This window comes from Cupressus sempervirens, chromosome 2, assembly GCF_028749045.1.
Source record: "Cupressus sempervirens isolate cs-2001-9-10 chromosome 2, ASM2874904v1, whole genome shotgun sequence".
Taxonomy (NCBI): domain Eukaryota; kingdom Viridiplantae; phylum Streptophyta; class Pinopsida; order Cupressales; family Cupressaceae; genus Cupressus; species Cupressus sempervirens.
This window is the reverse complement of record NC_143119.1, coordinates 695,562,832-695,590,156: the sequence shown is the minus strand read 5'-3', so window position 1 is coordinate 695,590,156 and position 27,325 is coordinate 695,562,832. Positions and strand designations below refer to the sequence as shown.

Below are 27,325 nucleotides of genomic sequence, written 5' to 3'. Positions count from 1 at the left end.
TTTCCTTTCTTTCCTTGATGCTAGGCTCATTTCTAAAACAAAAGAAATCAAAAACCACTTTGATGTTGTCATAGAATAGTTGGAAGATCTTGAAACTTTTAGAGAACAACAATATGAACTGTCGAAAACTGAACAAAAGGCCAAATCCTAGGCCTCTACACCAATCCTGAGTCCACTCCTCTAGCAGGTGTGGAAAAGATTGACCAAGGGCGGATTACTAAGGAGCATTGGAGATACGTCTATGAACTTAATCTCAAGGTTTAGGGCCTCCCTAGCTTCACCACTGATCCTATGACAACTGGACACTCCTTTCTCATTGATCAATTAGGCATCTCAAATATCACTTTAGACAAGTGTTGGGTGAGATCTGATGGTAACCTTTTCTTGCGGTTCCTCTCACTTTCCGACAAGTTACAAGCTCTTTGATCGAAGAGGAAGCTATTCGATCTCCTTCAAAGATCTTTTTAAAATGAGGGCCTTACTAGAGCACACGTTCCCAAGTTGAGACACTCTAGGGGTTTAGTTGCAAAGGCAAGACGTGTTGGGAAGTGGGTGGTAATCCGCAACCACAAAGCTATTATTCGAGATTTCCCTCTTAGCAGATGGGAACAGAGAGAAACTCCTCTACCCAAATGATGGTCTCGCCAGCAGTCGCATGGAAGAGAGCCATCGAATGGTAATGTCACTCTTTGATCATTACCTGGTCTATTTTTGGATATGGTTGGTCCAATGGATATTTTGGTTGTCAAAAACTCATGAGAATTTGACCCACCCTCTCCTAGGGTTTTTTGGATATTAGTGGCTATCTGTTTGTAGCGAGGAGGTTTAAGTGTCGAGTGGTGTCCGTGGTTCTAGTGGTGTGGCTTGTTTGATCAAAGATGACCTCATCAGTGCTACAACGATGGTTCACTCGAACACCTCAAGTAGATTCATGTGGATATGTGGATCCATATTTTCCATTCTACTCACTATCTCAGAGACATCTTCATAGCAATTTGTTATTTCCCACAAAACACTTGTTTATATGCCATACATAGTCTGATGGATGGAGGTCCCTTGTCTAATCTATACGAGTGCATCTCCAAGTTTTTGAGCTTGGGTAACTTCAATGCATGGACTAGAGATCTTTAGACCCCTCTACATGACCACATTTCTGACTTGACTTGTACTTAGGAGACAGATCCTGCTAGTATGGGCTTTCAGCGCCACGCTCAGGACTTCCTTCGGCCTCTTTCATGTTATGGTCGCCATCTCCTCCAACTCTGTGAGTCTTCTGACCTGTTAATCCTAAATGGCCTCTCCTGTTTCCCAAGTTTTGAGCTCTTCACTTATTGGCCTCACTATGGTAGTGCTAGTGTGGTCAACTACATTCTTGCACTAGCCTCCTTTATCCCCTCAATTAGCCGCTTCACCGTCACCCGCCTCCCTTTGGCCGACCACTTCATCCTTAGCCTCATTGCCTACTTCACCCCTCATTCCTAACCTTCCCCACTCCATCCCTCCCCACCCTGTACCCCACACTTTCTCTTGGGCCCTCACATCATTTTTTGCTTCTCTGAGAGCAATTGCTACCTCTTCACCCTCCACCTCAGATGACTTCTCCTCCCTAACCTCTTTTCAGATTCCTCCCAAGCTTTGTCCTTATTTGATCTCCCGGCTGCTAGTATTTGGGAGTCCACCCTCCTCTCCATTCCTCACCACACTTCTCCCTCCCCTCTCAACCCTGCAATTCAAAAATCTATCCAATGAACCGGTGGTATGAGGATGAATGTAAGTCCTTACATCACTCCCTGCATGCTTCCTTGTTGCTCATTCCCCCTCCTATAGTCAGTTATATTCCTCGTACCACTGCTTTCTTCGTCAAAAGAAGCGGTCATTTATAGCTTTGAAGTGTACATCCTTATGTGACAAGATCACTCGTGATCCGAAAACCTGTTGGCATACCCTATTCCCCCGGCCACCCTCCTCTGCCCTCCACCCTTGGTTGGCACTCTCTGGTGTCTCGTGCCTCTACTCTCTATGATATCCCTGGCCAACAACTCATTCACCCTACCTCCTCCCCCCCACTACCATCTTTTTACTCCTTCCACCATTAACAAGTTCATAAGATTCATGAGATGCGCCAAAGCCGATGATGAAGAAGAATTCCAAGTAGAGCTTTTCAAGTTCAATAGTCTGATTCTGTGCTCTTCAACAAAGTGGTGTGTACTGGGTTCTCTGATTCATTGTCGAGGCATGTGATCTATTTGATCTATAAGTCCAGATTGATTTTGGACCCCAGCAACTATAGGACCATTATGATTGGACATACCTTTTCCAAGCTCTATGTCATTGTCCTAAATACTATTCTTTCCAGACAGCTTGACAAGATACAATGTCTGCCTAGAGGGAAGATCGGGTTCCGTGTTGACTTCCAAACTATGGATCATATACTGACACTGTGGGCTATCATTGAAGAGGTGTGACACCATTCCAAGAAAGTCTACTACTGTTTTATAGACTTTCGTACAGCTTTTGACTCTGTCCCTCGTGGAGCCCTTTTCCAAAGGCTCGGAGACATTGATATTTCAGATATTCTTCTGACTGCGATTATGAGACTTTGAGAAAATGGTTGGCAAATTTAGGACTCTTGAGGGTTTCTCCGATCTGATTCAAAGCACCACTAGGATGAAGCAGGGCTGCCCTCTCTGCCCCACTTCATTCAGTATATATATTGATGAGCTCGAGGCCTTCCTCAATAAGGCTTCGCTCCTCGGGGATGGTTCCTACTCACACCAGGTTATGATCTCCATTCTCCTCTTTTCCGATGATGTGATTATTTGAGCCTCCTCTCCAAAGGGGTTCCAGAGGCTTATTGACGAGTTGGCCTATTTTTGCAACCGACATGATCTTGTGAGTTTGAGCAAGACTAGGGTAATGGTCTTCAATTGTCTGAAGACCTCACATCTTCTCTTTAGCTTCTAGGGCCAAGCGATCAAGATTGTCTCTTCATACACTTATATCGGGGTCAAGTTCTTTGGTCCCTGCTTTAGTATAAGACCCACCCACATGCCCAGGGTTGCTAAGGGGATGGGCTCCCTTGCCCTTCTGGAGAGACAGTGCTTTTGACATCACTTTCAAGTCAATGAGTCCAAGTTATCCCTCTTGGAATCATTAGTCAGACCAACTATTTTATATGGTTCTGTGTTTTAGGGACTATCTCTCCTTGATTCGAATTGGGCCTTGGTTGAGCAAGACTAGACCCTTCTCCTCTATCGAATTATCAGATGTCACCAGTTCATTCCACAGTATTTTCTTGACCGCGTTCGAGGCTCACCCTTTCAGACTTCACACCATCTTTGATTTGAGCTGGTTCATTCACCGCCTCAAAGGCTTTGGGGACTCTATGATAACTAGAAACTAAAACAATTCATGCCCCTGGTTCCAAATAAATATCCCGAGCGAGTGCCAAAAGAAGAAACTGAGGGGGAAGCCTCTCTACGAGAACTCTGCATCTCAACCAATAGGAGAAAATATGTCACCACTCAAGGGGACTAGTGAACCACACTCAAAGTGAAAATCAAATCAAAGAAAGGTTGAGTGGAAACACAATAGAAGGTATAGCCAACTTGGCTATTTTGGACGCAGTAGGGAGGAAGGGGGAAGAATCCTGAAACCCCTACACAAAGAGAGCATCAACAGAAACAAAGCACCAACTAGACAAAAGGAGAACCACAAGGGGAAGGAGATATATTGGACTAAGATCCCAAGAATCTAGCCAGATAGGAGGGAGCATCCTGGCAAGAGGGAACAAAGGAAGGAGAATGGAGTTAGAAAAACAAAACTCTCTAGATTTACTGGGGAAGGATCTAAGGACCCCGTGCGTCATTGTAAAACGTGTATAACCATATGGCAGGGCAATGGAAAAAATGATGCAGATGAATGGTTAAAATTGTTCCCTGCCACGCTATGACATATAGCTATTGATTGGTACACAAACTTGAAGGCTGCGAAGAAGACCACATCGAAGGACCTCTATACCACCTTTGAGGAGGAATTTGGACTTCTATGGGACAATGACGAGATACTCACAGAAACTTATAATACACAAGGGAAAAATGAATCTATCAGAGCATATAGCAGGAGACTCAAGGAATTGATAGGGAAGTTGGACAAAAAACCATTCTACAGATGTTAACATTCAAGAGTGTCTAATTAGCAATGAAGAAATAAAAAAATCTGTATGGGAAAAATTTAGGAGTATCATATGGTCAAAGTAAAATGGATCAAAAATAAGTTACTATGTCACAAACTTTAACCCCATGGCAGATATTGAGGAAAAAGCAAATATAGGAGCAAATATTAAATGGAAAGCAAAAATGCTTATAGCCCTACTTAAAACTAACTCTCACCATTTGAGGGGCAGAAAATGTAGATGGTTGATAATAAAGAAGAGTAGAAAAACAAGACATGACTAGTTTACAACATGGAGGTGGTTGAGACTAAGCACCATTTTATCATGGAATGCCCAACATACAATGTCATCAGATCCGGTTACGTGTATATTGTAGAGGCCGGCAGCTTAAACTACCTATTTGAAAGAAAAGAAGTTAAGCAAAACAGAAAAGCTGATGATCAAAATCCACCATCTGAGAGCAGATTTAACTAAGAGATTACAGCTTGTTTAAGTTTCTTGCCATCTTGGCTGTGGCGTGTGCTAGTTTGTGGGTCCCATAGGCTGCTTTGGCCATGTGGATGTTATTAAAATCTTTCCTTCATCCAGATCCTTTCATGTTCTTCTTTGCTAGAGAAGGCTTAATGTTGGATGATGTGAATCTGTTGTGTTGCACTTGATTTCTACTTATCTCCCACAATCATGATAGGCTACATACTAAATCCTATCACATCCTTGTATATTTGTACAATGTCTAAGTGTGCAAATTATGGAAAGGTATTGCATTCTTCGTAAATTTGGTTCACTAGTTATCTATGCATAGAGATTAGGATTCAGATGTGCACAAGTAGCAAAGAGATTAAGCATAAGAATCATCATGGAAATCTATGTACAGATGTTACATGTACACTTACATGTGTATGCATATAGATATATTTTACAAATAGATATGTACACACACATATAATTAATAATATATACCAATATGCATTATTTGCACAATTTGTACAAAAGTAAATGCATAACAAAGCTGATAATTGTTAATTCAAGTTCTCTAACAGTAAAAATAAATGAGAATTACTTATATTAGTGTATTGGCACATATAAATCATCATATTGTTCTTCATCAAGAGAATCAATAACATCAGCTAGTATGTTAGAAGGACAAGCAACATCAATGCCACTCCTACTACACATACCAAGGAAACAATGTTGGTTTGAACCGCTGTGGCCTTATACCTCAATCGAGACTGACGACATATGATAGTGAAGCTTAGCGGTTTTCATTTTTTCATTTTTTTCATTTAAAAAAATCAGTTCAAAGTAGATTCTCCTCAATTCATTGTCAATCAATTAGGGTTCAAATCCAAGCCTCTATATTTGGTCCAGGCACAGCCAAAACCTACCCCGGCTAAATCTTCAGGTGTGAGGTAAGACCATGGGTAAATCTAGGCCAGACCAAAAGGAAGATCCATACCATTCAGAACTGTTTTCGGTTTGGCTCAGGTTCCTAGACAACTCAACATAATTACTTTATCTTATATGTAACAAACCAAGTTATTCAACAAGAAACTGATCCCTATGGAATGGTACTTCTCAAAAAAGGGGAAAGAACTAATGCCATTGTAATCAAGGAAAATTAAAATATTACATGTACATTTGAGAATACCAAGCAAAAAGTAAATAGCATGTATATCATCTATAGGATCAACAAAATATTGTTTCTTCCACTGAAAATAGAACAGAGATGAGAAGTACACTTACAATCTGACTTATAAATTCAGTACTGCATCCCTTGAAAAGAGGCACCTGCTCAACCTCCGACATGTATAATGATTGGGAGACCTGTATATAAACTAGAATTATATCAATACAAAGAAATGATACCAAAAAAGTTCATGGCTTTTCATATTTGAAGATGTTTCAGTTTAAGTATTTTCACACAAGTAGCTGAAAAACAATTTTCATTTTGTACTCTTAGCTACAGGTGTGCGTGTGGGTAAGGGTGGGCAAGTAATTTCTGACAGCCTGATATGGTGACAAGAATAACATTCAAATAAGAGTTTGGAAGTAAATGGTTAAGGATATGACCAAAAGATATGGATACAGATATGGGAACAAGGATGGGAACAAGGATGGAAATCGGGGCACACGTCTTATCACTATAATGGAGCTTCCCAGTGATTGATATTTTTATAAGTTGAAGTTCTATTTTCAGGTTACTTCATTGTTTTGATTGTTGATCTTTCTATCATAGAATTTCCTCTATCCATGTCTTTGCTATTATGACTCGGTGTATTTAGAAGTCCAACTGATCTATTTTGGTTGCTAATGGGCACTTAAGTAATTTCTTCCTTTCTTCCAGACTGTTCTGAAGTACATAATAGATCGTCTTTCCTCAATGTTTTGTCACTTAAATTAGAAGTAAACCAGAAATTTGGTGCATTCTGATCCAACAAACATTCAGAAACAAGGAAGATTATTTTTTTAGGCATTGCCAACGATATATTAAATCATTGAAATGTTTTCAAAATAGTAGTTTTGACATGTGGAGGAACCCAGATGCCAAAACCTACTATTATAACAGAAAATAGAACTTTCAGGGTCAAAATGTTTTACTTTTCAGTTCAATAATTCTAAGACAAAAGTGGTTGCAAAATATAAATCACATCAGAAGCTAACAAAGGCATTCCTTAAAGAAACAAAAATAGTCATTTGGTAGAAAAACAAACATAAATAGGGGAACAGATGCAAATAACAATAGGTGACATCAATATGTAGAAACCTGATTGTAAGAATCCAGCTCAAGCAACTAATGCTTTTGGATAAAAGAATCAACTGTAATATGAAATGAATCCATTTCGTGAATGGCTATACATACCTTTGCACGGATAGATATTGGAATATCTTGGAGAACAATAGCTTCACTATAACTACTCTCATACTGCAAGCGGACATGGCCCTTAATTTGTGCCCTTATGTCCCTCCCAAGCTTATTTCTATTCATGTATCTGATTAGATCAGTCATTTTATCTCTGAATCTTTCAGTCTTAGATCCCTTAACAATTAGTGCTGTCATGTTACCAATCAAATAGGCACCAAGAATCATGTCAAATGAAACAAATATCATAACAAATATCATTTCTCTTGTGTTCACAGCATGTATGTCGCCATAACCTGTAAGATTATCAGAAAATGGATTCAGATGAGAATCAAATTTTTCATTGATCAGCCAATAAAAATTCCCAGATTATTTTGACACGAGAACAAGATAAAATTTAAGTATTAGAACTTCTCTCTTCTCATGAAATCAACACAAAAGAGTTTGCCGCCTCATTGGTTTCACACTATGTAATGCTATGTTATAAAGATGTAACTTGATGCAATGTGTTTTGATTCCATGAAACAAGAGCTGCATAGCAGAGGAAATCCCCGTATTTTTGTTTTAATTTATTAAGTTATGAATTTAAATTTATTTTCTTTTTTTTCATGTTTTTCGTTTTACTTTCTTTTACATATTCTTTGTGGGGGTTCCAAGCAAGAAACTATTCATTGAAGGCTAGATTGAAGCAGAAGGCACTCTGCAACTAGTCAATGCAAGTTTGAAGGATCTCCAGCAACGTTGGCTCCATAAGGAGCAGGCCATGAGCTTGTCTCCCTTAAGTTGTCCTGGCCATGTTAGTGGCTTTTCCTTCCTTGGCACTTCTCCTCAGTTGTTGTGCATCATATTCTTTCTTTTGCTTAAATGTATGCTATCTTTTGTTAGTGGTATTTTATCCTTTTCTATCTCTATCTCTGTTTGGGTTTTCAGATTTTTCTGCATTTTTTCTCCCTACACAAGTAGAACACCGCATTAATTCAGGGGCATCCTCCCAGCCTGTATAATCTCATCCTACCATCCTCTAACCAGCCAACTCAGAAATCTTTCAAAGACATGGTTCTAGAAAAAATACTAATCCCCCTAATTCCACTTCCTTCATTGCTAGACTAGGGATAGTAAGCAACTCTCTTCTTTCCCTCAAATTCTCTATGTTTCTCTAAAGCCAGTTATTCTTAATGTCATTTGTGGTGAAAAGGAAAGTCTTAAAAATATAGCTAAATTTCTCTCTATTATTGACTTTAATAAAATTCCAGCTACAAAGTTTATTGATGATTGGTTTAGAAATGTTCGGTTTAAAAAGCTTGGCACTCAAATTTCATTCTGTCAGTTTATTTAAAAAGGTTTATTTATCATTTTTCTCATGTATTTGAATATGCAAGATTTAGGTACCAGAAAGTAATTCCAGAACATTGGTAACTATTCTTTTAGGGCCCTTAAATAGTCTACTAAAGCAATTAATTTGGAGATTCTAACACTTCTGTGCTCTACATGGCTTACCCTGTAGAACATCCCAACATTGTTCTAGTCTTTTATTCCCCATATCCTTGCTTATATTGGGGATACTATTTGTATAAATTACCCTAGAGTCACCCTCCTGCACCACGATGCTAGGTTTTGGTGTCTCTAAACCCATGAGTTGACATCCTAATAAATTTGAGATCGTAGATAACTGTTTTTCCTATGGTGTGGAAGTTTTTGGTGGCATTACTGCATGCTTCCTCTATCAATATGAAGGGCATATCTGTTGTAATTGCTCTATTTTGTGGAAGGGTGTGAAAACCATTCCTACTCCTGACCTTAAACTTCCAGTCTCCTCCATGGATAAGTTGGTGGACCTTGCCCCTTATAGCTTCAGATCCTCCTCTAGACATCTCACCTCCCTTCATCGGTTCCTCCTCTACTAACCCTGCTCCTAAGTCTTTAATCCTAGCTTCAGAGAAATGTGACTCAACCCCCCTAAGGAGTTACCTATCCCTTTTGTTGTGTGTTCTATCAGTTATGAACTTTTACAAAAAAGTGTCCACAGCTAAAGACAGAGACGCCAATTGCTTTGAAGTTAGAGCTTTTGCAGATCTATTATACCTAGTAAACTTTCTAACGAGGACTCCTCTTCAATGGAAAAGGTTATCTACATAGGGGGAATAAAATATGCCATCAGATCTCTATACACTGACAAGTCTCTTCGGCATGATGGTTTCCTAGCAGAATTTATAAGGCAAACATAGAGTGGAATAGCGAGAATTTTCTTAAGGTTTATAAGAAGTAGAAAGCGAAGGATCTTTGGAAAAGATATAATGAAGAGATTATTAAATTACTGCCCAAAGATGATAACAAAGCCTTAATTAAGCACCAAAGACCCATAACTTTGCTAAACGTAACTCATAAGATTTTGGCAAAAGTTCTGGAGAACAGATTGACTAATATTCTTCCCAAATATTAGCAGAAACACTCATACAGGTTTCATCCAAGGCATCTACATTCTTGAAACCCTTCTTACTAGCTAGGTAGCTATGCATTGGGCTACGAAGGAAAACCAGGAAACAAGAATGTTCCTAATAGAATTTGAAAATTTCTACGATAGAGTTGAAAGGTCCTTCCTCACCATGACTCTCCAAGATTTTGGGTCTTGTGAGTGCAAACTCTAATGGACAATGCAAAGGAAAAAATTGAAATAAATGACTTTATGTCCACAAGTTTCAAATTGGAAAGGTCCATTAGGCAAAGGTGTCCACTAGCCCCCTCCATCTTTTTTATTGCTTCAAATTCCTTACACTATCTGCTTAGATTCTTTTCATGCCCCAAGAGTCGAGGCATTTCTTTCCCTAATCATGAGTTTAATCAACATGCAATTCGCTAATGACAAACCCCTTTGTAAACATGAGTGAGAGCAACATGTTATGAAGAAAATGAACACTTTCTGCCTAGCATCTGGTGCTAAACTTTCCTCTTCAAAATTCATCCTGTTAAGCTAGAATGATGACCCTCCTCCTTGGTTTCGCTAATTTGGTTTCAGTTGGGGAGGTCACTTTTAACTTATGAGATACCTTGGCATGCCTTTTACCATTAATCCTTTCTTGAAAGATATGTGGGATTGGACTAAAAGTAAAATTGTTAGTAAGCTCAACAAGTGCAACAAGCAGCATTTATCTTTGGCTGGTAGGATTCAGGTCTGCCAAAAAATCCTATCTTCCTACAACATCTACTACTCCTATGTATGGCTCTTTAATGGATACCAAATACACAACATTTAAAATCATTTCGGAAAGTATTTGGGGTCTCATGGGAAAGTTAATTAAAAGTAACACTTAATCAAGTGGAGATGGTGTACTAGGAAAAAGAGATGGGATAGTTTAGGGCTGAAAGACCTCGAAATTCATAGTATGGCCTTAGCAATCAAATGGATTTACAAGGCTATTGAAGGAAACATACAATGGAAGATATTGATTCATCATAATATCAGCAAGGCAGTCCCTAAATGTCCCAAATTCTGGAAGGATCTGCCTTTTGTGATATCTTGATAGGTACTTCACCTACTTGAGGGCTCCAATGTCTTCAAGAGCATTTAGAAGGCATGGGAGTTTGTGAGAACCTTGCTCAACAACAATTTCCTGTCCATCAATTCTAAGATTGTCAAAGACTATTTGTTGGAATCTCCATTATAAGGATAAGCCTTCAGCTCTCCTCTAAGGATACTCTGCTAAAAGTGGAACAGAAAAAGCATTAGATGTTTTGAGGGTATTCTTATCAACCATCACCTCAAAGACCTGGCCTGATCTTTGAGGGAAACATGATATTCCCAACACTCAATGGAGAACGTACTCCATTCTTAGGGAGGCATGATCTACCCTTAATCTCCCCAAGAACTTCCACCCTAAGGATGACTAGTTGCATGATATTTTTTGGACCGAAGGCAGTAAAATGCTTAAGATTACTCTTAGAATTATTTATAGATCTCTAGGTAACATTAATTCATTCTTTAACAACAGCAATAATTGTTGGAAAGTTTCTCTTTCTAACAAATCTTGGTAAGACACTATATGTGGCTAGTGGAACAATGTTCTAGAACCAGAAAAACACATTTGAGATGGCTCCTTCTCCAAAGGCTTCCTTGTAAAAGTTATGTCTAAAGAGGTTATTCTTTGCAATATCTACAGAGTTCCTAAATCTATCAAACATATATTCTTCGATTGTTTTATAGCTAAGAAAATAGAGAATATTTTTTGTTCTGCTCTTAATGGAAGGAAATGTAATGACTAGATGGATATCTCGTCCAGTAAAGTCAGCTATATCTCTAGAATGTTGAATTATTTCTGGTTATTATTATCTACTGAAATTCTCTGGCAAATTTGGATTTTCAGAAATGAGAAAAAATTTCAAGGTAAGGAGACGTCACTAACTGAGCTTGTAAAGAAACTTTTTTTTTTCCAATATATCCTCGCAGATCAAAGAGGAAATTGAAGAAATTGCTCAAGAAAGGATTGGAAACAGTCAATGCCTCTGAGATTACGTACAGGCAGACTTGGGTCAATAAGAAGCAGGAGAATTAACCATTATTCCAAGAACTTCTGAAATTTGTGGAAAGGTATAACAAGAAGGATACAGCTGAAGGAAGTAATCAGCAAACTGAAAAGAGAAGCAAAACCCAGTTCTAGACCAACAAAGGAAATGATCTAGAGTGTGAAGAAGTTAGATCCAATATGGACCTAACGGTGTACAACCAACCAAGTGATAATGATGAAACTTAAATATGTAGCAAAAGTAAAAATCTGTAATTAATGATAACTAATGTTTTAGGTTTTTGTACATACTCGGCATAGTCATTCCCTGTAGCTATTACCTAGTATTGTAATGACCCGTCTCAGTAGTCCACTAACATACTGATGGAGAGTAGTAGTTTATGGTCTGTTAAGAACAAAATAGTTTTGATTTATAATTCTGTAATGTTTAACATCTATATCTAATACAAAAAAAGGAAACTAGTTATTCTGAATCTATGTAGCTATATCTTTTGAAATATGTACCAAAGGAAAACTAATTAGTATAGTTTTGTGTACTGCAATGTTTGTGATATATGACACAAAACTTGGATAAAACTTATCATGCCAAATGGAAAACATGTTTTAAAACAGATGTGGCAAGACAAATGCTCTAAAGACGAAACTGTGGATTAAAAGGAAAATCAAGCATAAAATAGGAAAATTGTTATATTTATACAACTCCAGGAGAAAATCATGCTTGCTCACAAATGCAAACAAGAAATTAACGTGTTGCATTTATTTTCCTCTGTTACAGATGGAGAAAAATATGCATAAGTTAGTGCAAAGAGCACAGTTAAATATATAGAATAAAGAATAATAACTATGCATAGCTAGAAAGCGTATCAAGTATGAATACTCACAAAAAGAAAGTACAATGCACCATAGAAGAAAACTATCAGGGATAAAATAACAAACCAACTAAAGTGCAAACAATGTTTCCTCAAAACAAAAACTGGAAAAAAAACATCGTCTAACTAGTTTATATTTCTGCATATCAATGTTTCTACAATATACTAGCATTTCCATAGCAAAAAACCACATGGGCACACAACATACTATTGTGAGGTTTTCACACCATCGCCCCAAAAATTTTGGGGACCCCCTTTTTCGGGCAAGCCTTGGCAATTTTCGCGGATTTTTGGAATTTTTTCGGTTGCCTTAGCAAGTTTTCGGAGTTGTCCAAAAGTTTTTAATTTGAAAATTTTACACCTTGGACACCTTCGGGCCAGAAGGGATGTGGTTGGATTTATTTTTCATCCAGTGCGAAACTTGATATTCTGGAGCATGTAATTTTATCCTTAGGCCAAACAAATTTCAAAAACAACATTTTTGTTTCGATGGTTAGAACAATATTCGGCAGGATAAATTTGCAATTTTTTTGACTTAGACAAATTTTGGAAATTGGATATAATTGTATAGACTTGAGCATTTTCAAAATGCAAATTTTTTAGATTTAATTGTTTTGGAAAATCTTGAATTTTTCAATAAAAGAGAACTTTTTGATAGTGAAATTAAAATTGGAAAATCAATTTTGAATGCTAGAGAAATGATTTATTTTGGTTAAAAATTAAAATTGCATTGCAAAATTGAAAGTGGACTAAATTGCAAAATTACATTAATTTGGTAGAAATATTGCTTAGGAGATTTTTAAATGTCAAAAGAAATTGGTAATTTGGAATTAAAATTTGATTTTAGCTTGCTAAATTCAATTTTAATGATATTTTAATTGCTAAAACGTTTTTAAATAAAAATTTTGACATCTCCTAGGCTTTCCTTGTTTTATTTTGCAATTTTTGATCAAATTTAGCAATTAAATGAGCTAATTTCACTTTGAGCTAAGTAATTTTAGCATGGCATTTAAATCTGGGCCATTAATAAAGATGCTAATTTAAATTTGCTTTCCCCCAGGGCAAGTCGGCCAACTTGGAGGGACATAGAAATTTTGGTATAAGAGGGGCTCCCCCCTCTCTCATCTACTCATTCCATCTTCCTCCTCCTCATGTGTTGAGCGATTTTTCTCTAGAAGGGTTGCTTGCAGACTTGGGCAATTAATTTAAGCAGGATTTTCCTTGCTTGGTGGCATTTCTCTTCTTCTATCTTGGGCAAATTTCTGCCCTAGGCGATTTTGGGAGCAGATCTAAAAAAATTCTCTTGCTTAGGCGATTTCTTGAAGTCTGATTTTCTTGCTAGAGGCTGCGAATTTCTGCCCTAAATTTGGGCGATTTTATGTGGTAAAGGAGATACATGATCCAAAGTCTGATTTTTTGGCAAATTTGGGCAATTTCAAAGAGGTCAAAATCCTGATTTTTGCCAGGGCATCATTATTTGCAAGGAGGCTTGAAATATCAAAATCTGCTACAAATTTGAAGAGGGCCCGATTATTGGTAAAGACAAAATTAAGGTAAAATTCTATTCATTTTAGAGGTGAAGATTGGTTTAAAGGCAAATTACACTTTTGTTCTTGCTTGATTTCATTTCCCTTATATTCTTCTTGCATTCATCATCCACCACTTCATCATCCCATTGATAGGTTGAAGTTTGGAGAGATAAGTGTAGATTTCATGATAGGACACTTGGTGAGGTAGAAATAAGCTAGACCACCCTAGGCTGAAGTTGGGAGATATAAGTGTAGTCAATCCTAAGGTAACAAAGAGGCAGAAATAAATGGTAGTCCCACCCCTAGGTTGAAGGTTGGAGATTGATAAGTGTAGAGATAGGACTTGGCAAGGCAAAAATAAGCTAGATTCCATTGATAGAAAGAAAGTTGGAGATCAATAAGTCCATATCATTTCGAACGAAGAAGCGGAAATAAGTGTTTAAGATGGTAGATGTTAGTGCAAGCAAGAACCAAAAGAGAACGAACACCAAAAAGTGTCATAGGAGCAAACAATCTTGCATACCCCAACATCTAGCAATATATCCCTATGGTATTTTAGATAAGGGATGCAATTCTTCACCAAAGAGAAAGGCTTGAATGGACAAACACCTTTCTTGAGAAGAATCTTCATAATCTTATATGAAATGCCTTCAATGAAAGGGATGGAAGGAAGGGCTTGAGGTGTGATGGGCTTAATCCCATAGAGAAATCATCACTTAGATTGGTTGAAAGGTTTGGAAATCTACTTATATTAGTGCACTCATTCAGATTGAAAACTTTCCAAATATGGGCTAACTCTTGACTAATGTTCTCTTCATCACAAAAGCAATAGTCTCTCATGGCCATAGTCTTCAAAATGTCAGTTTGTTTTGACTAGGGTAGTGATGAGTATAAGAATAAAGGTAGAGGTCGGTGTGCATCACTTTGGGATAAACATGACGATCAAGAAATGCATCTTCTTTCTAATTATAAAAATAATATCAAGAAAGGAGAGATGACTACCAATTTCTAGTTCATTGGTGAAAGAAATGCAATGAGCTATGCTATTGAGGTGGGCATGAAATTCTTTAAGGCTCTCAATTCCATGCAGCCAAAAAATGTTGGTGTCATTTACATAACATTTCCACCACATTAGCTTGAGAAGGAAAGAGAAAAGGGCCACTTCTTCAAATTGCTCACCCATAGCCACCCCATCAACTTGCTCATAGATCACATCTTGGAAAGAGAAAAAAGTCGATCTTAGGCAAAGCTTAACAAGGGAGGCAACTTTGTCATTAGATTTTCTCTTGATAATATTAATGGCATTGAGAATGTGGACCTTAGTACAAAGTGAGAGCACATCAAAGCTCACCAAGAGGCCATGGTCCTCCAACCTTTTTGTCGTTGATAAAGTCAACGAAGAGGGTAGAATCATTGATGAAGGATTCAAACTTGCTTGTGAGAGGGTGGATTAATTAACGACTATAGGAATTGTACAATGGCAGAAAGGGTGGAGTGGGATGGTGTGAGTGTACTTTTTTCTTTCTAGGTTAAACTTGACAACTATCTACACATCAAAATTTGTAATGTCCCTTGTCTGGACAAAGAGGTGGTGGATATAAGACCGTACATCAAAAAATTTTGTGAATACGGAGGGATATATAAACTGTGGCATACGTATGGTGAAGAGGACCCTAGTATGGTGGTTAGTAGTGGAAGATCAAAACTGAAGTACGAAGGGAATGGAAATGTATGGAATATGAAATGCAGAATATGGAAGTGTATGGAGGAGTGCAGAGGGGGGTAGTACGAATGATAGATGGAGGGAGAAGTACAAATGGAGGGGTAGTACAACGAATGGATGGGGAGGTACAAATGGAGGGAGTTGTACGAATGGGAGGAGGTAGTACGATAGATGTTGGGGAAGTATGGATGGATGGAGGAGTATGGATGGAGGGAGGTAGTATGGCAAATGGAGGGAGGAGTGCGAATGAAGGGAGGAGTACGAATGGAGGGAGGTAGTACAACAGATGGAGGGAGGAATATGATTGGAGCGAGAGGTACAGAGGGAGGTGGATGGAAGATGACATAAGGAGTAAAAGGAGTACACAGGGATGGAGGAAGAAGTACAGAGGGGTGGAGGGAGGACTATAGAGAGAGGTGGGTGGAGGAGTATGGAAGGTAGTATGACAGATGGAGGGAGGAGTATGAATGGAGGGAGAAGTAGGAGTACAATTGGAGGGAGAGGTACAGAGAGAGGTGAATGGAGGAGTACGTCAAGTATTTTATAGAAATTGGAAAGAACATACAAACTCATATGCAAATAATATTAGAACACAACTCCATCAAATAAATGTCAATCATGAATAGATATTGAATACTGATATTCTCCAATTAACACTCACAGACAAAGATGGTGCTCCGATTTGCCAGATCCGAGCAAAGTATTAGAGGTGACAAAATAGGGTGAGGGTTGAATCCCACCGAAACCAGAAAGCCAAGTAGGGAAGATCTTTTACTTCCAAAATGGCGAACATTAGAGAACTCCAACAGGAATTCGTCGTACAAAGAAAATAATCCAAATAACATACCAACTACTACCTACAAGCCATGTTTAAATACTCGTTGGGGAAACCTTTCCAAGGATGTACAAAGATAGTTGACGACAACACTTACCAACGACAATTAAAAACTAAAATAGGTCTGAGATATATTAAATCAATCGGAATCACAAATACAAATATTAACTTGGGCCCATATTAATTAATTAAAGTAACTAATTAAATGCCATTTTATTAAATTATTTAAATTATGGGACTAGTTAATTAATTAATTAAATTAAATTATTACATTAAAAATTGGGGACATTATAAAATTTAAATTTTATTATAAACAAAATATACTTTTAAAAATAATTGAATAAACAACTGATAAACTATTTGTTAAAATTATAATCATTGGAGATATAAATATCAATCTTTTTTAGAAATTAATGAATTGTTGGTTGTTCAAGGCATTAGACAACAAATTAAGGTTTTTTGTTGGTAGTTCAACTTTGGCAAGAAGATTGGTAGGATTATGAATGGGGTCAACTATACATAAAGAGAGTCTCTAAATATCCCTAAGGGTTGGATGGCATAGCACATTTATTTTTCACATATTGGTGGCCTTTTCTTGTTCTTAATTTCTTCCCATTTCCAATATTTGCAATTTCATTTGCTTTTCTTGTTTAATCTCCATTGTCATTCCCTATCAGTTATGTTGTGTGCTTTACACAGATTTTCAACAGTTATTTACTCAACCCAGATATGTTGTAGTACCACAAAGGCATCAACATCCTTTTAACTTATGTATCTGAATAAAAAGGGCTTCATCTAAATACATAATTTTGAAGATGCTGATCAAATTTTATGTACAAGGCTCATGAAGCATACTATAGCTCATTGAAAGGTTCAAGATTCCAACAAGCCATACAATCATCATGAAAGACCTGCAATCCTTCAAGCTAGACCATGTAGACCTCATATTCTGAATTCCCATTCAAGAAGGCACTCTTCACATCCATCTAATGCATGTTCCAACTAAATTGGGCTGTTCTACAGAGAAGCAACCAAAATATGACCATCTTTATCGTTAGATTAAAACTATCACATCCCAATTTTTGACCTAATTTAAATTTATTATAGTTGTTGAATCAAATGGATTTTCTTTCATAATCATGTGAAAAAGGTAATTAAATATAACCGTTGTATTCTATGAAAATGTTTGTTGTCAATTATTTGTCTAACTGTTTAATGATGATGGTCGTTATCCATTATTTATCATACGATGATGATAGTAGTTAGCAGTTTCTTGGTTTCGAAATTATGGTTAAATTCCTTGCTAATATCTACGTTAAATGTTATTATGGATTTATCATGAAACTTGTTATTAGTATGGAAAATGTTGCACAGGTGATTGCAAGAGAAGACGAAGGGGAGAAGCATTGCTAAATGGGATCAATGGAATGGGGTACTATCTTAGTCCATTTATCCGGTCGACAAGTCTGACCTCTAACTATCTTCATAAGGACCTAGCAACTTGTATAACAGGGTACAATCATTTGTACACACATGAGATATTAGATAAACATTAAAAACATTAATGATTTTAACTTAACTAAAGTACATACCTTTAACAGCTTATGGTTGACATTTCCATCATTTCATTGTACATGCAAATAGATATAGAAATAAAGGTGACACCATAATATTAGTTTTATACAAGATTCTATCTAATACATACATTTAATACATGTACAAGAAGATAAAATAATCTTCCAGATAAAGTATGTATTTAGGTCAATGTTCCAAGACTCTGCAAGTCTGAGGTAGAGGCGGCTTTTCCGAGGCAAATGGCCTCTGGACTCAGACTCGGCCGAGTCCTGGCAGAGTCCACATGGACTCGCCGAGTCCCGAGCCCAGGACTCTACCGATTTTTTTTTTTTTTTTTAATTTAATTTTTTTTTCAAAAGATAGAGATTTCTAGAAGGTGTTTTCTTTTTTCAGTGTTATTAAAATTGTTATTAAAACACTTTTACTGTTAAAGGTTGTGTTTCACCAAGCAAATTGATAGACATACTTGAGACTGAGAGCCTTGTTGTTGTCTACAATGTGCACATAAGCTATAACAAACATATTTCTCAATATCTGAGTCTTCCGTGACTTATCTTAGGTGTATTCATAGAAGGGCATAGGCTACTATGAACCTTAGTATTCTATACTCTAGCTGATATTTTGATATATGTTTTCAATTTTTGATTCCATGGATTTCATATATTGTAGACATTTGGTAGTGACACTATGTTTAACTTTATATTATGTTATTCAGTTTTTTTCCTTTAGAAATTCGCTATTATACTTATGTGATCCATGCAAAATTGTGTATGAGTGTTAAAAAGCTTCTATATCTCAATTATTGTGTATTTGATGTTAATTGACTAATTAATGCATGAAAAAATCTTTAAATCCTTAAAAATCTTCGAATTTCATGGGTTTTCATTTTCCGAGTCCTTGTCAAGTCCTGGCCGAGTCCGGTCATCGAGTCCAAGTCCGAGATAGATTTTGACTTTTTGAGTCAAAGGCGAGTCCGAGTCCCGTAACTATGATTTAGATATACATAATAAAAGATACGACCTTGGATAAAACATATAATATGATGCCATCTTATAAATACATCTACATGTAAGTAGATAAATATATTATAAATTATCCTTGATTTATAACCTTCAAATTATTTTCCATATTTATTCAATTCTTTACTAGAAACCGAAATGTACACTTGGCATATTATATCGATGTTCAAGAAGGCAAATCATTTCTTTATGAGTTACGGCTTCTTGGAAGCCTTTGAGAAATCAAATGCCTCTACACATATTTGGAAGCCGAGAGAAGACGGATATGAATATTGCCTCCACGCGATTTTACCTCTACATATTTTTCCACATTTATACTCCTTGTTCTACCCCTTGCTAAAGGTTGGGAATTAGATATATTCTGGATTTTGCATACGGATTGCTTTCTGTAAGGGAATCAATTGTTAAACATCCAACGAAGACACATGTTTCCATTAAGTCAGACCAGGTTAGGTGGTCATTTCCTTTTTCTACATATTCATTCTTTTATTCTTGCATTAGAAATTATAGCAAAAGGAAGTACGTCCATGAGAAATTTGCACTGTATTATCAAAGAGACTAATCTTTCTGTATTCAGTAAAGACAAATCATCATGTTAAGTCCAAACATCTTTATTTTTTGTTCTAAGTCAGAATCGAATTGTACTTTTGCAAGTCTTAAGATTATTTTTTTCAAACCATAAAAGCTGTGATGTACAGAAGCATGTAATATTCATACACTAGCTGAGGATCAGAAGAATGAGTTGGTTTACTCTGAGATTTAAACACTTGGGACTCACCCGGCTGTATGGCCAAGGAAAAGGTGAAGAGGTGATAAAGAAATTTGCAATAACATGGAAACAAAATCAGAAATGATATAACAATTATATATTATTTTAAAAGAAAAATCGTTTATTGTCAAGTCGAGCGGTGGTGATCAGGTAATAGAACCCATCCAAAAACCTTGGCCAAAGTCCTTAAAGAGCATGTTTGCCTTCATAAGATCACTGGATGTCAGTAGTGTCAGTTATTCAGACATGTCCGTCCATAACTGTGCAGACATTCTAAACACCAAAAATGCTCAGGTGGCTAGACTAATAGTACCCCAAGCCCGATCCTGGGGTAGGGAGGGTCTTTCTTTTCAAAAGATTGTGTGGGGATGGATATGGTCCGAGGTTGGGAGGTCAAGTCTAAGTCAGTATTTCTCCTCTTACCGAAAGTCGAGTCTTACACAACTAGTTAAAGACTTGCCAGTTACTCCTTGTATGTTTCTTCTTTCCATTTCTGATATGCATTTATATTCCTCTTTTAATTGATCATGTATTCACTTTAATATATGCAAGGAAAGATTGGAAATCGTTATTTCAGTTAATTCAGTTAATCATTACTTTAGTTACTTCAGTTAATCGTTATTTCAGTTACTTTAGATTAATCATTATTTCAGTTACTCCAATTAATCGTTATTTCAGTTACTTCAGTGAATCGTTATTTTAGTTAAAATCTCATGAAAAGGATTTAAGATATTTTGTTTTGAAAGTTAGTTGAAGAAAACTCTTTCATTTCTATGTGAAACCAGATTTTAGTTCTTCTTTATTTTGTTATGAAAATACGTTTGTTACAAAAACTCGACTTATAGTCGATTTCCTCCTTCCACAATAAAAAGGAGCCTTCTACTTATCTAAAGTACTATTGGCTATTCATTTGATCTGCTATATCTATTCACAGCCAATGCGATAATCTTCCTATGACTGAATCCCAAGTGTGATTTTCTTCAACACATGGTAACCATTCTGGTTCATAGATCACTATGATCATTTGAAAGGTCAAGTCGGAAGATCAATTTCCTGCACATCCTAAAAGATAGAATAATACAACTTTGAGCTCATTGTTGTCATATGACTCCTAGCTCCTATGGTGAAACAACCACATCTAAATTGAAGTCGACTAAGATCTACATCTCTAATGTACCAGTGGTATACAAAAATATTAACAGATACTAACACACTAGTAGCTATGATGAGGTATAAGAAACAAAGTCTATTGTAAGGAACCACAACAATGGCTCCAAAGTGATCACTTAGGGTTACAAGAAAAGGAAGAGCTTATTTATTTTTCCATAAACATCCCAAATGACTATGAATTTATCAGTGGGAATATCAATGAGTCTTGACCATTAAAGAGATTGAGCATGACAAGATATTCCCAGACTGAAGTGATCTGAAGCTTCTAAGAACAGTTAGCTGAAAAAAAGCCTACACCACACAAGAATAATCAATACTCAGCATATACATCACCAGCATAACCTCAACTTTGTGCCCAACCAGCTCATCTTTTTTCCCATGTCCCAAAGCATCAATGGTAACTAGGGAAAAAAGTTTGTATCCCCTACAATGCCAAGCACAGTCATGCCAAATAGAATAAATTACATCTAAGGATCTAACCTTTCTCACAATCTCCACAATCGCATGGTGTCACTCAGCTCTCAAAACCGTATGACCAAATTAAAATGCATTGTAATGCCCACAAAGCTTCATGGGACATCTCCAATCTGCAATGTTTTCCATGGCTTTCACATGTAAACTCAATGCCTAGCAAAACAAACCTTCGATAACAAGGTGTCAAAGTTGATAAAACCAAGCAATAACAATTTCCCAGCAGTAAGAATGAACTGTGACCAGATATGAATACCACAATCACTACAAACCTGAAACTTACTGATCCAAGCCAAAAACTCTTTTCTGGAATCTCTGTAAAATTCAGCATAAATCAGTTGCCTAAAAATCATTCTAGCACAACCTGCAACTCTGAATGAGTCCCGCCGTTTTAACCAACAATGATCTTCCACAACCACGATTAATCTTCTTCAAGAGGGTTTTTGTCCTTGAGAAGGCTAAGATGAACCAAGTTTGAGCCCACAAAACTACAAGGCTGTCACAAGATAAATCAAATCATAACATCCACGTAATAATAATAAGCTCTTTAAACCTCCTTGTATAGTTTTACCACCAAAATTTCCAGAAGATGTAATTTCAAATTCACTTTTAATTAAAATACTTCTTAAAGATTCAAAAGACCCTGCCATGAAATAATAAATATATTTGATGTGCAATGTCCTTTTTATGCATACATGATTTAAATTCCCATTCTCTTTCCAACAAGCTATTACACTAAGCCATTTTTGAATTAATTTAATTAAATTATAAATCCATAAAAAAAATTAATTAATGCCAATAATACACCCTGATTGCATAAACTATCAAAAACCATCAAAATCAAAATCTAACCATACTGGAATGATATTGATGATGAATGGTAAGAATCCGGCTGACCTAGTGACTTCCTAAATATAGACACTCTCTCCAAGAATCTTTTAGAAAATACATTGAAAATTGGAATTCATCTCAGACAATGTCATAGGAGTCCTCAAGATCATTTGAGCTCACTACAGACAATGTCATAGGAGTCCTCAAGACCATTTGAGCTCACTACAAACAACAAAAATTCCCTTTGATGAGGTTGGCTCTCACTGAGGAAGCACAAGATAATTACCACGCTAGGGAGAAAAAAATGGAACATTTCAATTATGGAGAAGCATGCATATTCTCTTGACAATGCAATGAAAATCCTCAAAGTATATCTTGTATGAGCCAGAGTCACTGCCTTTGTGCCACAGACAGCAGTTCAAAATATTCTTGTGCAATAGGAGGTATATAGTAAGAGGTGTAGATAGATCTGCAAGATCCAAGACTACAGCATGAATTTGAAAACAACCAAGGCGATTAGCGGTCAAGACCTACAAAAAATAATGGCTGGCACAAATTTGGATATTGTTGAAGTCCACTAAGTGAGTTCTTTCCCATCTTTCTTATGATGAAAATTTAAATTGCCTGTTTGAGCTGAAGTTAAAGCTAATGTGTTTCTCAAAGATCAATGGATGTGGAGGAACATCACTGTTGTACTCATGAGTTGCTTAAATGTAGAGAAATTTATAGCAGTTGAGGAATGTTGCCAAGAATTGTGTGGTGGTCATATCAAGTCAAGAACCACTGCTTATAAGGTTAAGAAATTTGGTTATTTTTGGCCAACATTAATTAGAGATGTGGCCAAATTTGTAACACGTGTGACACTTTCTCAAAGTTTTTTGGTAAGCTAAAATTTACAAGAGCACTTCCCTTTACCACTGAATCAACAAAAGCTCCATTCCAATAGTGGGGTACATAGAGGAAATAAAAAGGAAAATATAATGGCCCCTTCCTAAGCACAGTCAGCTTGGTGACCATTAGTCTATTCAATGGGTTCCCATGGAATATTTTTATTTGAAAGTTTAAATTGCCAACTTGAGCTGAAAGTTGAAGCTAAAAGTTGTGTTTCTCAAAGGTCAAAAAATATGGATGAAGATCAATGTAAACTCCTGAGTTGTTTAAATATAGAGAAATCTATAAGAGTTATTGAGAAATGTCCCAAAGAATTGTGTGATGGACATTTCAAGTCAAAAACCGCTACTCGTAAGGTTATGAAAGTTTGTTATTGTAGGCCAACATTATTTAGTGATGTGGCCAATTTTGTAAAAGGGTGAGATGCTTTCTAAAGGTATTATGGTAAGCCAAAATTTTCAAGAGCACTTCCCCTTAACACTAAGTCAATAGAAGCTACATTGTGATGGTAGGGTACTAACATCGTAGAGGGAATTAAAAAGAAAATTTTGATGCTCCATTCCTAAGCAAGATCAGCTTGGTGACCGTTAGCCTATTAAATGGGTTCCACTGGCTAATGAGTCAGGGTTTGGATTTGCATTGTGACCCTTTTGGAATGAATTTAGAAAATTTGTACGGTTTTACTATTATTAGTAAGTAATTATCTAGAGACTCTAGACACTATCTTGGAAAGTTGCAATGTTTCTATTTGGGAGTGTTTTTTATATTAAACAATATCAAAAGAAGGGTGTTGTCCCTTACAAATCCACAACCCAAAGGTGTTTTAAAATATCAAGGACAGCGTGAATAAGGGTGCTAGCCCTTACAGAAACAAACCAAAAGGTTCATTTATAACAAGGTCAAAAAACAAACCATTGACACCACACTAGCAAAACAACTAGTGACCCACATCAAGTGTGTGGGTAGACAACTCACCTACGGCACGGGGAGAAGAATGAGAGCCTAAAGTACGATTTTAACTGCATCGTTGGGCAATTATCCAAGCAATACTATCACTAGGGTCTACTCAATGGAACCTCTTTGTGAGACTGTCAACGTAAGGGTAGAGTGTTGGCACAATTACGCAACATCATCCAAAGGTTGGAGTAGAGCAAGAGCAGCAATCAAAAAAGGGTCCATGCAGTAAAAGGGAGTCACACAAGTAGCAAGAGATGGAGTCGGGATCACTGAGTCTAAGGAGGCCAAATCAACAATAGGAGCATTATCCTGAGGGGAGTCATCATCAGCTTGTTTAGAAAAATCAAAGGGATCAAAAGAAAAAATAGCCAAATGATCCTCATTAGTGTACTTCCACCAAGTGGTAGCACCTTTACAATGCGAGAGAACAATCTGTTGCCAGATGACTAGTGGAGAAGCACCACCACCATTGAAAGCAGAGACCCTCATAATCTAGTAATTGATTCTATGGCCTACCCCCAACCATGAGAACCACATCTCTCGGAAGAGGTGTGTCAGTGTCAGTGTCAATGTCGACCATAACATGAATGAAGGTAGAGAGGTGCATAACAATTGTGGTATCCTCTACCTTTAACAAATGACCAAGAGATGTCAATGACCTCAAAGCAAGAATTCTTCGAAAAATGAACAAAAAAGCTCTATTTTACCCAAATCTAAGGATATCTCTAAATATCTATCATCCAGTAATGAAGTTCCAAATGAGAAGGCCAAAATCCAATGAATCTACAAACCAATCACAATGTTGGCAATAATCCACATTATTTACCAAATCGAGGCCACGCAACACCATAGGGAAGGTCTCCACATGGGCAAGGGATTGAGATTTATCCTTTGCAAGAATAGAAATAACAGATTTGGCCACATGAGAAAAGCTCTAGCCACCAACAAAAGATTAAGGTTTCAAGGAAGGAACCCCCCACTTTTAAAACATCAAATCCAATATCAAGTCTCTAAGAAGAGTACCCAATGAGCACTATTCTAGTGGAAGCTCCCCCCCACCATCAATAGTATCAAGAATAACATCAAGAATCCTTGAACCACCCATAGCCAAAGATAGAACAAAAGAACCCAATAGCAGAGGAGCTTCTAGCACACCCACAAAAGAAGAGGGTGGATTGGGTAGGAGCTATGAACAAAAGTAGTTGTTGAGGAAGAGGTCCCCAATTGCAAGCCATCACCCGCACCCGACAACCTCCCACTCACAGAAAGCATTTGGTGATGGTATTTTGGGAATGTTGGTAAATGCATTTGATGATACTATTTTTTGGCAAACTAATGTGGTTTGGAGTGATTAATTTATATATTAATATTGTAGCAAAATCAATACAAATTGCTTAAAATGGCATTTAGGGGAATTAAAGTTGTTTTATTTAATATAAAGCACCTAGATGTGGGTACCAAGAAAGGGTCATAAGGTATTATTTTATTTGATTAAATTGTTGCAACCTTAAAAAGAGCATGTGGTTTTAAAGCTCATTTTAGGTTGGGTTGACATTTGACACAACAATGGCTCTATGAGAATAAATACCCTTGCAGAGAACATCTTCTTTGTTAGTGAGAGACCTAATTTGGAGGATGATTTCGTGTTTTCATTTAAGAATTACATATGAGCTTCATTGTTCCACCCTAAAGCCTTCTAACCTCAATCAATATATCATGTGTTCTACACTAAAGCCTTCAAGCACCAACCTTTGAATCATCATAACTTGTCATTCTTTATCCATAAATTATTTATAATATCTTTAGAATGACCACATGACTGGAATCAACTATCCTGGTAAGAATTTTGACCATAAATGTTAAATGTCTCATGTAATGCAAAGTTTTGTAGGGTTACTAATAGTTGGCCTAAAAAGCCTGTTGCATACTAGTTATTTTTTCCAAGCTATAATTCATAATTGTATGCAATAGATCTATTTTAAATCAACGTGATTATTGACTATACTGTTGATACAAAAAAAAATTCCAAGTTAAAAGCAATGAGTAGTTGAAATGAAATCATTGCAAAATGTTTATGCCTCAAGCAATCAAATAAAAGTCTTGCACTGCTTGCAAGTTCTTTCTAATATTAATTATCCTTGGCTTTGCTCTAAATAAATTCAATCAATTTTTTTTCAATGTTAACTATATCATTACTATTTTGCACATTTGTTGATAGCTTGTTAAATTTACATCTACAGAAAACTGGAGTATTTATTACAACTAAAGCTCATCATTAAAGAACTTGCAAGCCAAAAACAACAACTATGAGTATAAGAGACTTATTTAATAGCAGTTATAGTTGGGACTATTTGACCTTTAACTTTTGAAGGTTAAGAGATAAATACCAACGGTAGCCATGGTAACAATGGCAAAATATAGTGATGTCATGTACCGCCTCTCAACACTGATCTCTCTGAAATCTTTATAGTGGTAATCACCCAAAGTTAAGCTTCCGATCCATGTAAATCCTTCTTTTGATTCTGGAAGTGTTGTTGCCAGATAATAAAAAATGCAAGCAGCAGTATGTGTGCAATAGAGCTCTACAGCTATAAGTTTCACTATTCTTGTGAATAGGTAGTTTATACGGATATCCTTCTCCAATTTCTGGAAAAATTCTGTAAGCTTCCTCACTCGATACAATCGAATCCACAAGAGGTATCTTAATGCTTCCTCTTTCCCTGCAGCCTGATCAACTTAAATATCTCAGAAAACAATATAATTAAATCTAATCTAATTTCAGAATGTGCATCAGTGTCAATATGTTAATCTTTAAACGTTAAATTTAACATTGCAACAACATAATTCCTAAATATTTGAAATTGGATAGAAGATTTGGTCTAGGCATATGCACCATGCATCTCCTAGTAGATGTTAATATCTACTACCTATTTATCCCAACCAGTAAGGTTTAGCTCAGTGAGTTTGCATATGGAAAATGTCATTCATAGAATGCAACCAGTAAAAATTCAAATTATTAGAAAAAATAACAAATGTAGCCTTTACTTGACATCCGGCTAAAATAATCTGTAATCCTCATGTAGAATTCAAATAATATAGTACATTCCTCAGGATCCACAAGCTCTGCTGACATTG

At 36.6% G+C, this 27,325-nt stretch overlaps 1 protein-coding gene across 1 annotated transcript in view; it reads right to left on the bottom strand.

The window, feature by feature from the left end:
- LOC149575280 (potassium channel KOR2-like) overlaps positions 1-27,325 on the bottom strand; it is an 82,916-nt gene that overhangs the window by 51,123 nt on the left and 4,468 nt on the right. Inside the window, exons 4-6 of the mRNA XM_089815072.1 lie at positions 26,578-26,917; positions 7,035-7,330; positions 5,918-5,998 (exon numbers count right to left, since the gene is read on the bottom strand). Of these exons, the coding sequence (XP_089671198.1) occupies positions 5,918-5,998; positions 7,035-7,330; positions 26,578-26,917 (717 nt within the window). The remainder of the gene's footprint in view (positions 1-5,917; positions 5,999-7,034; positions 7,331-26,577; positions 26,918-27,325) is intronic.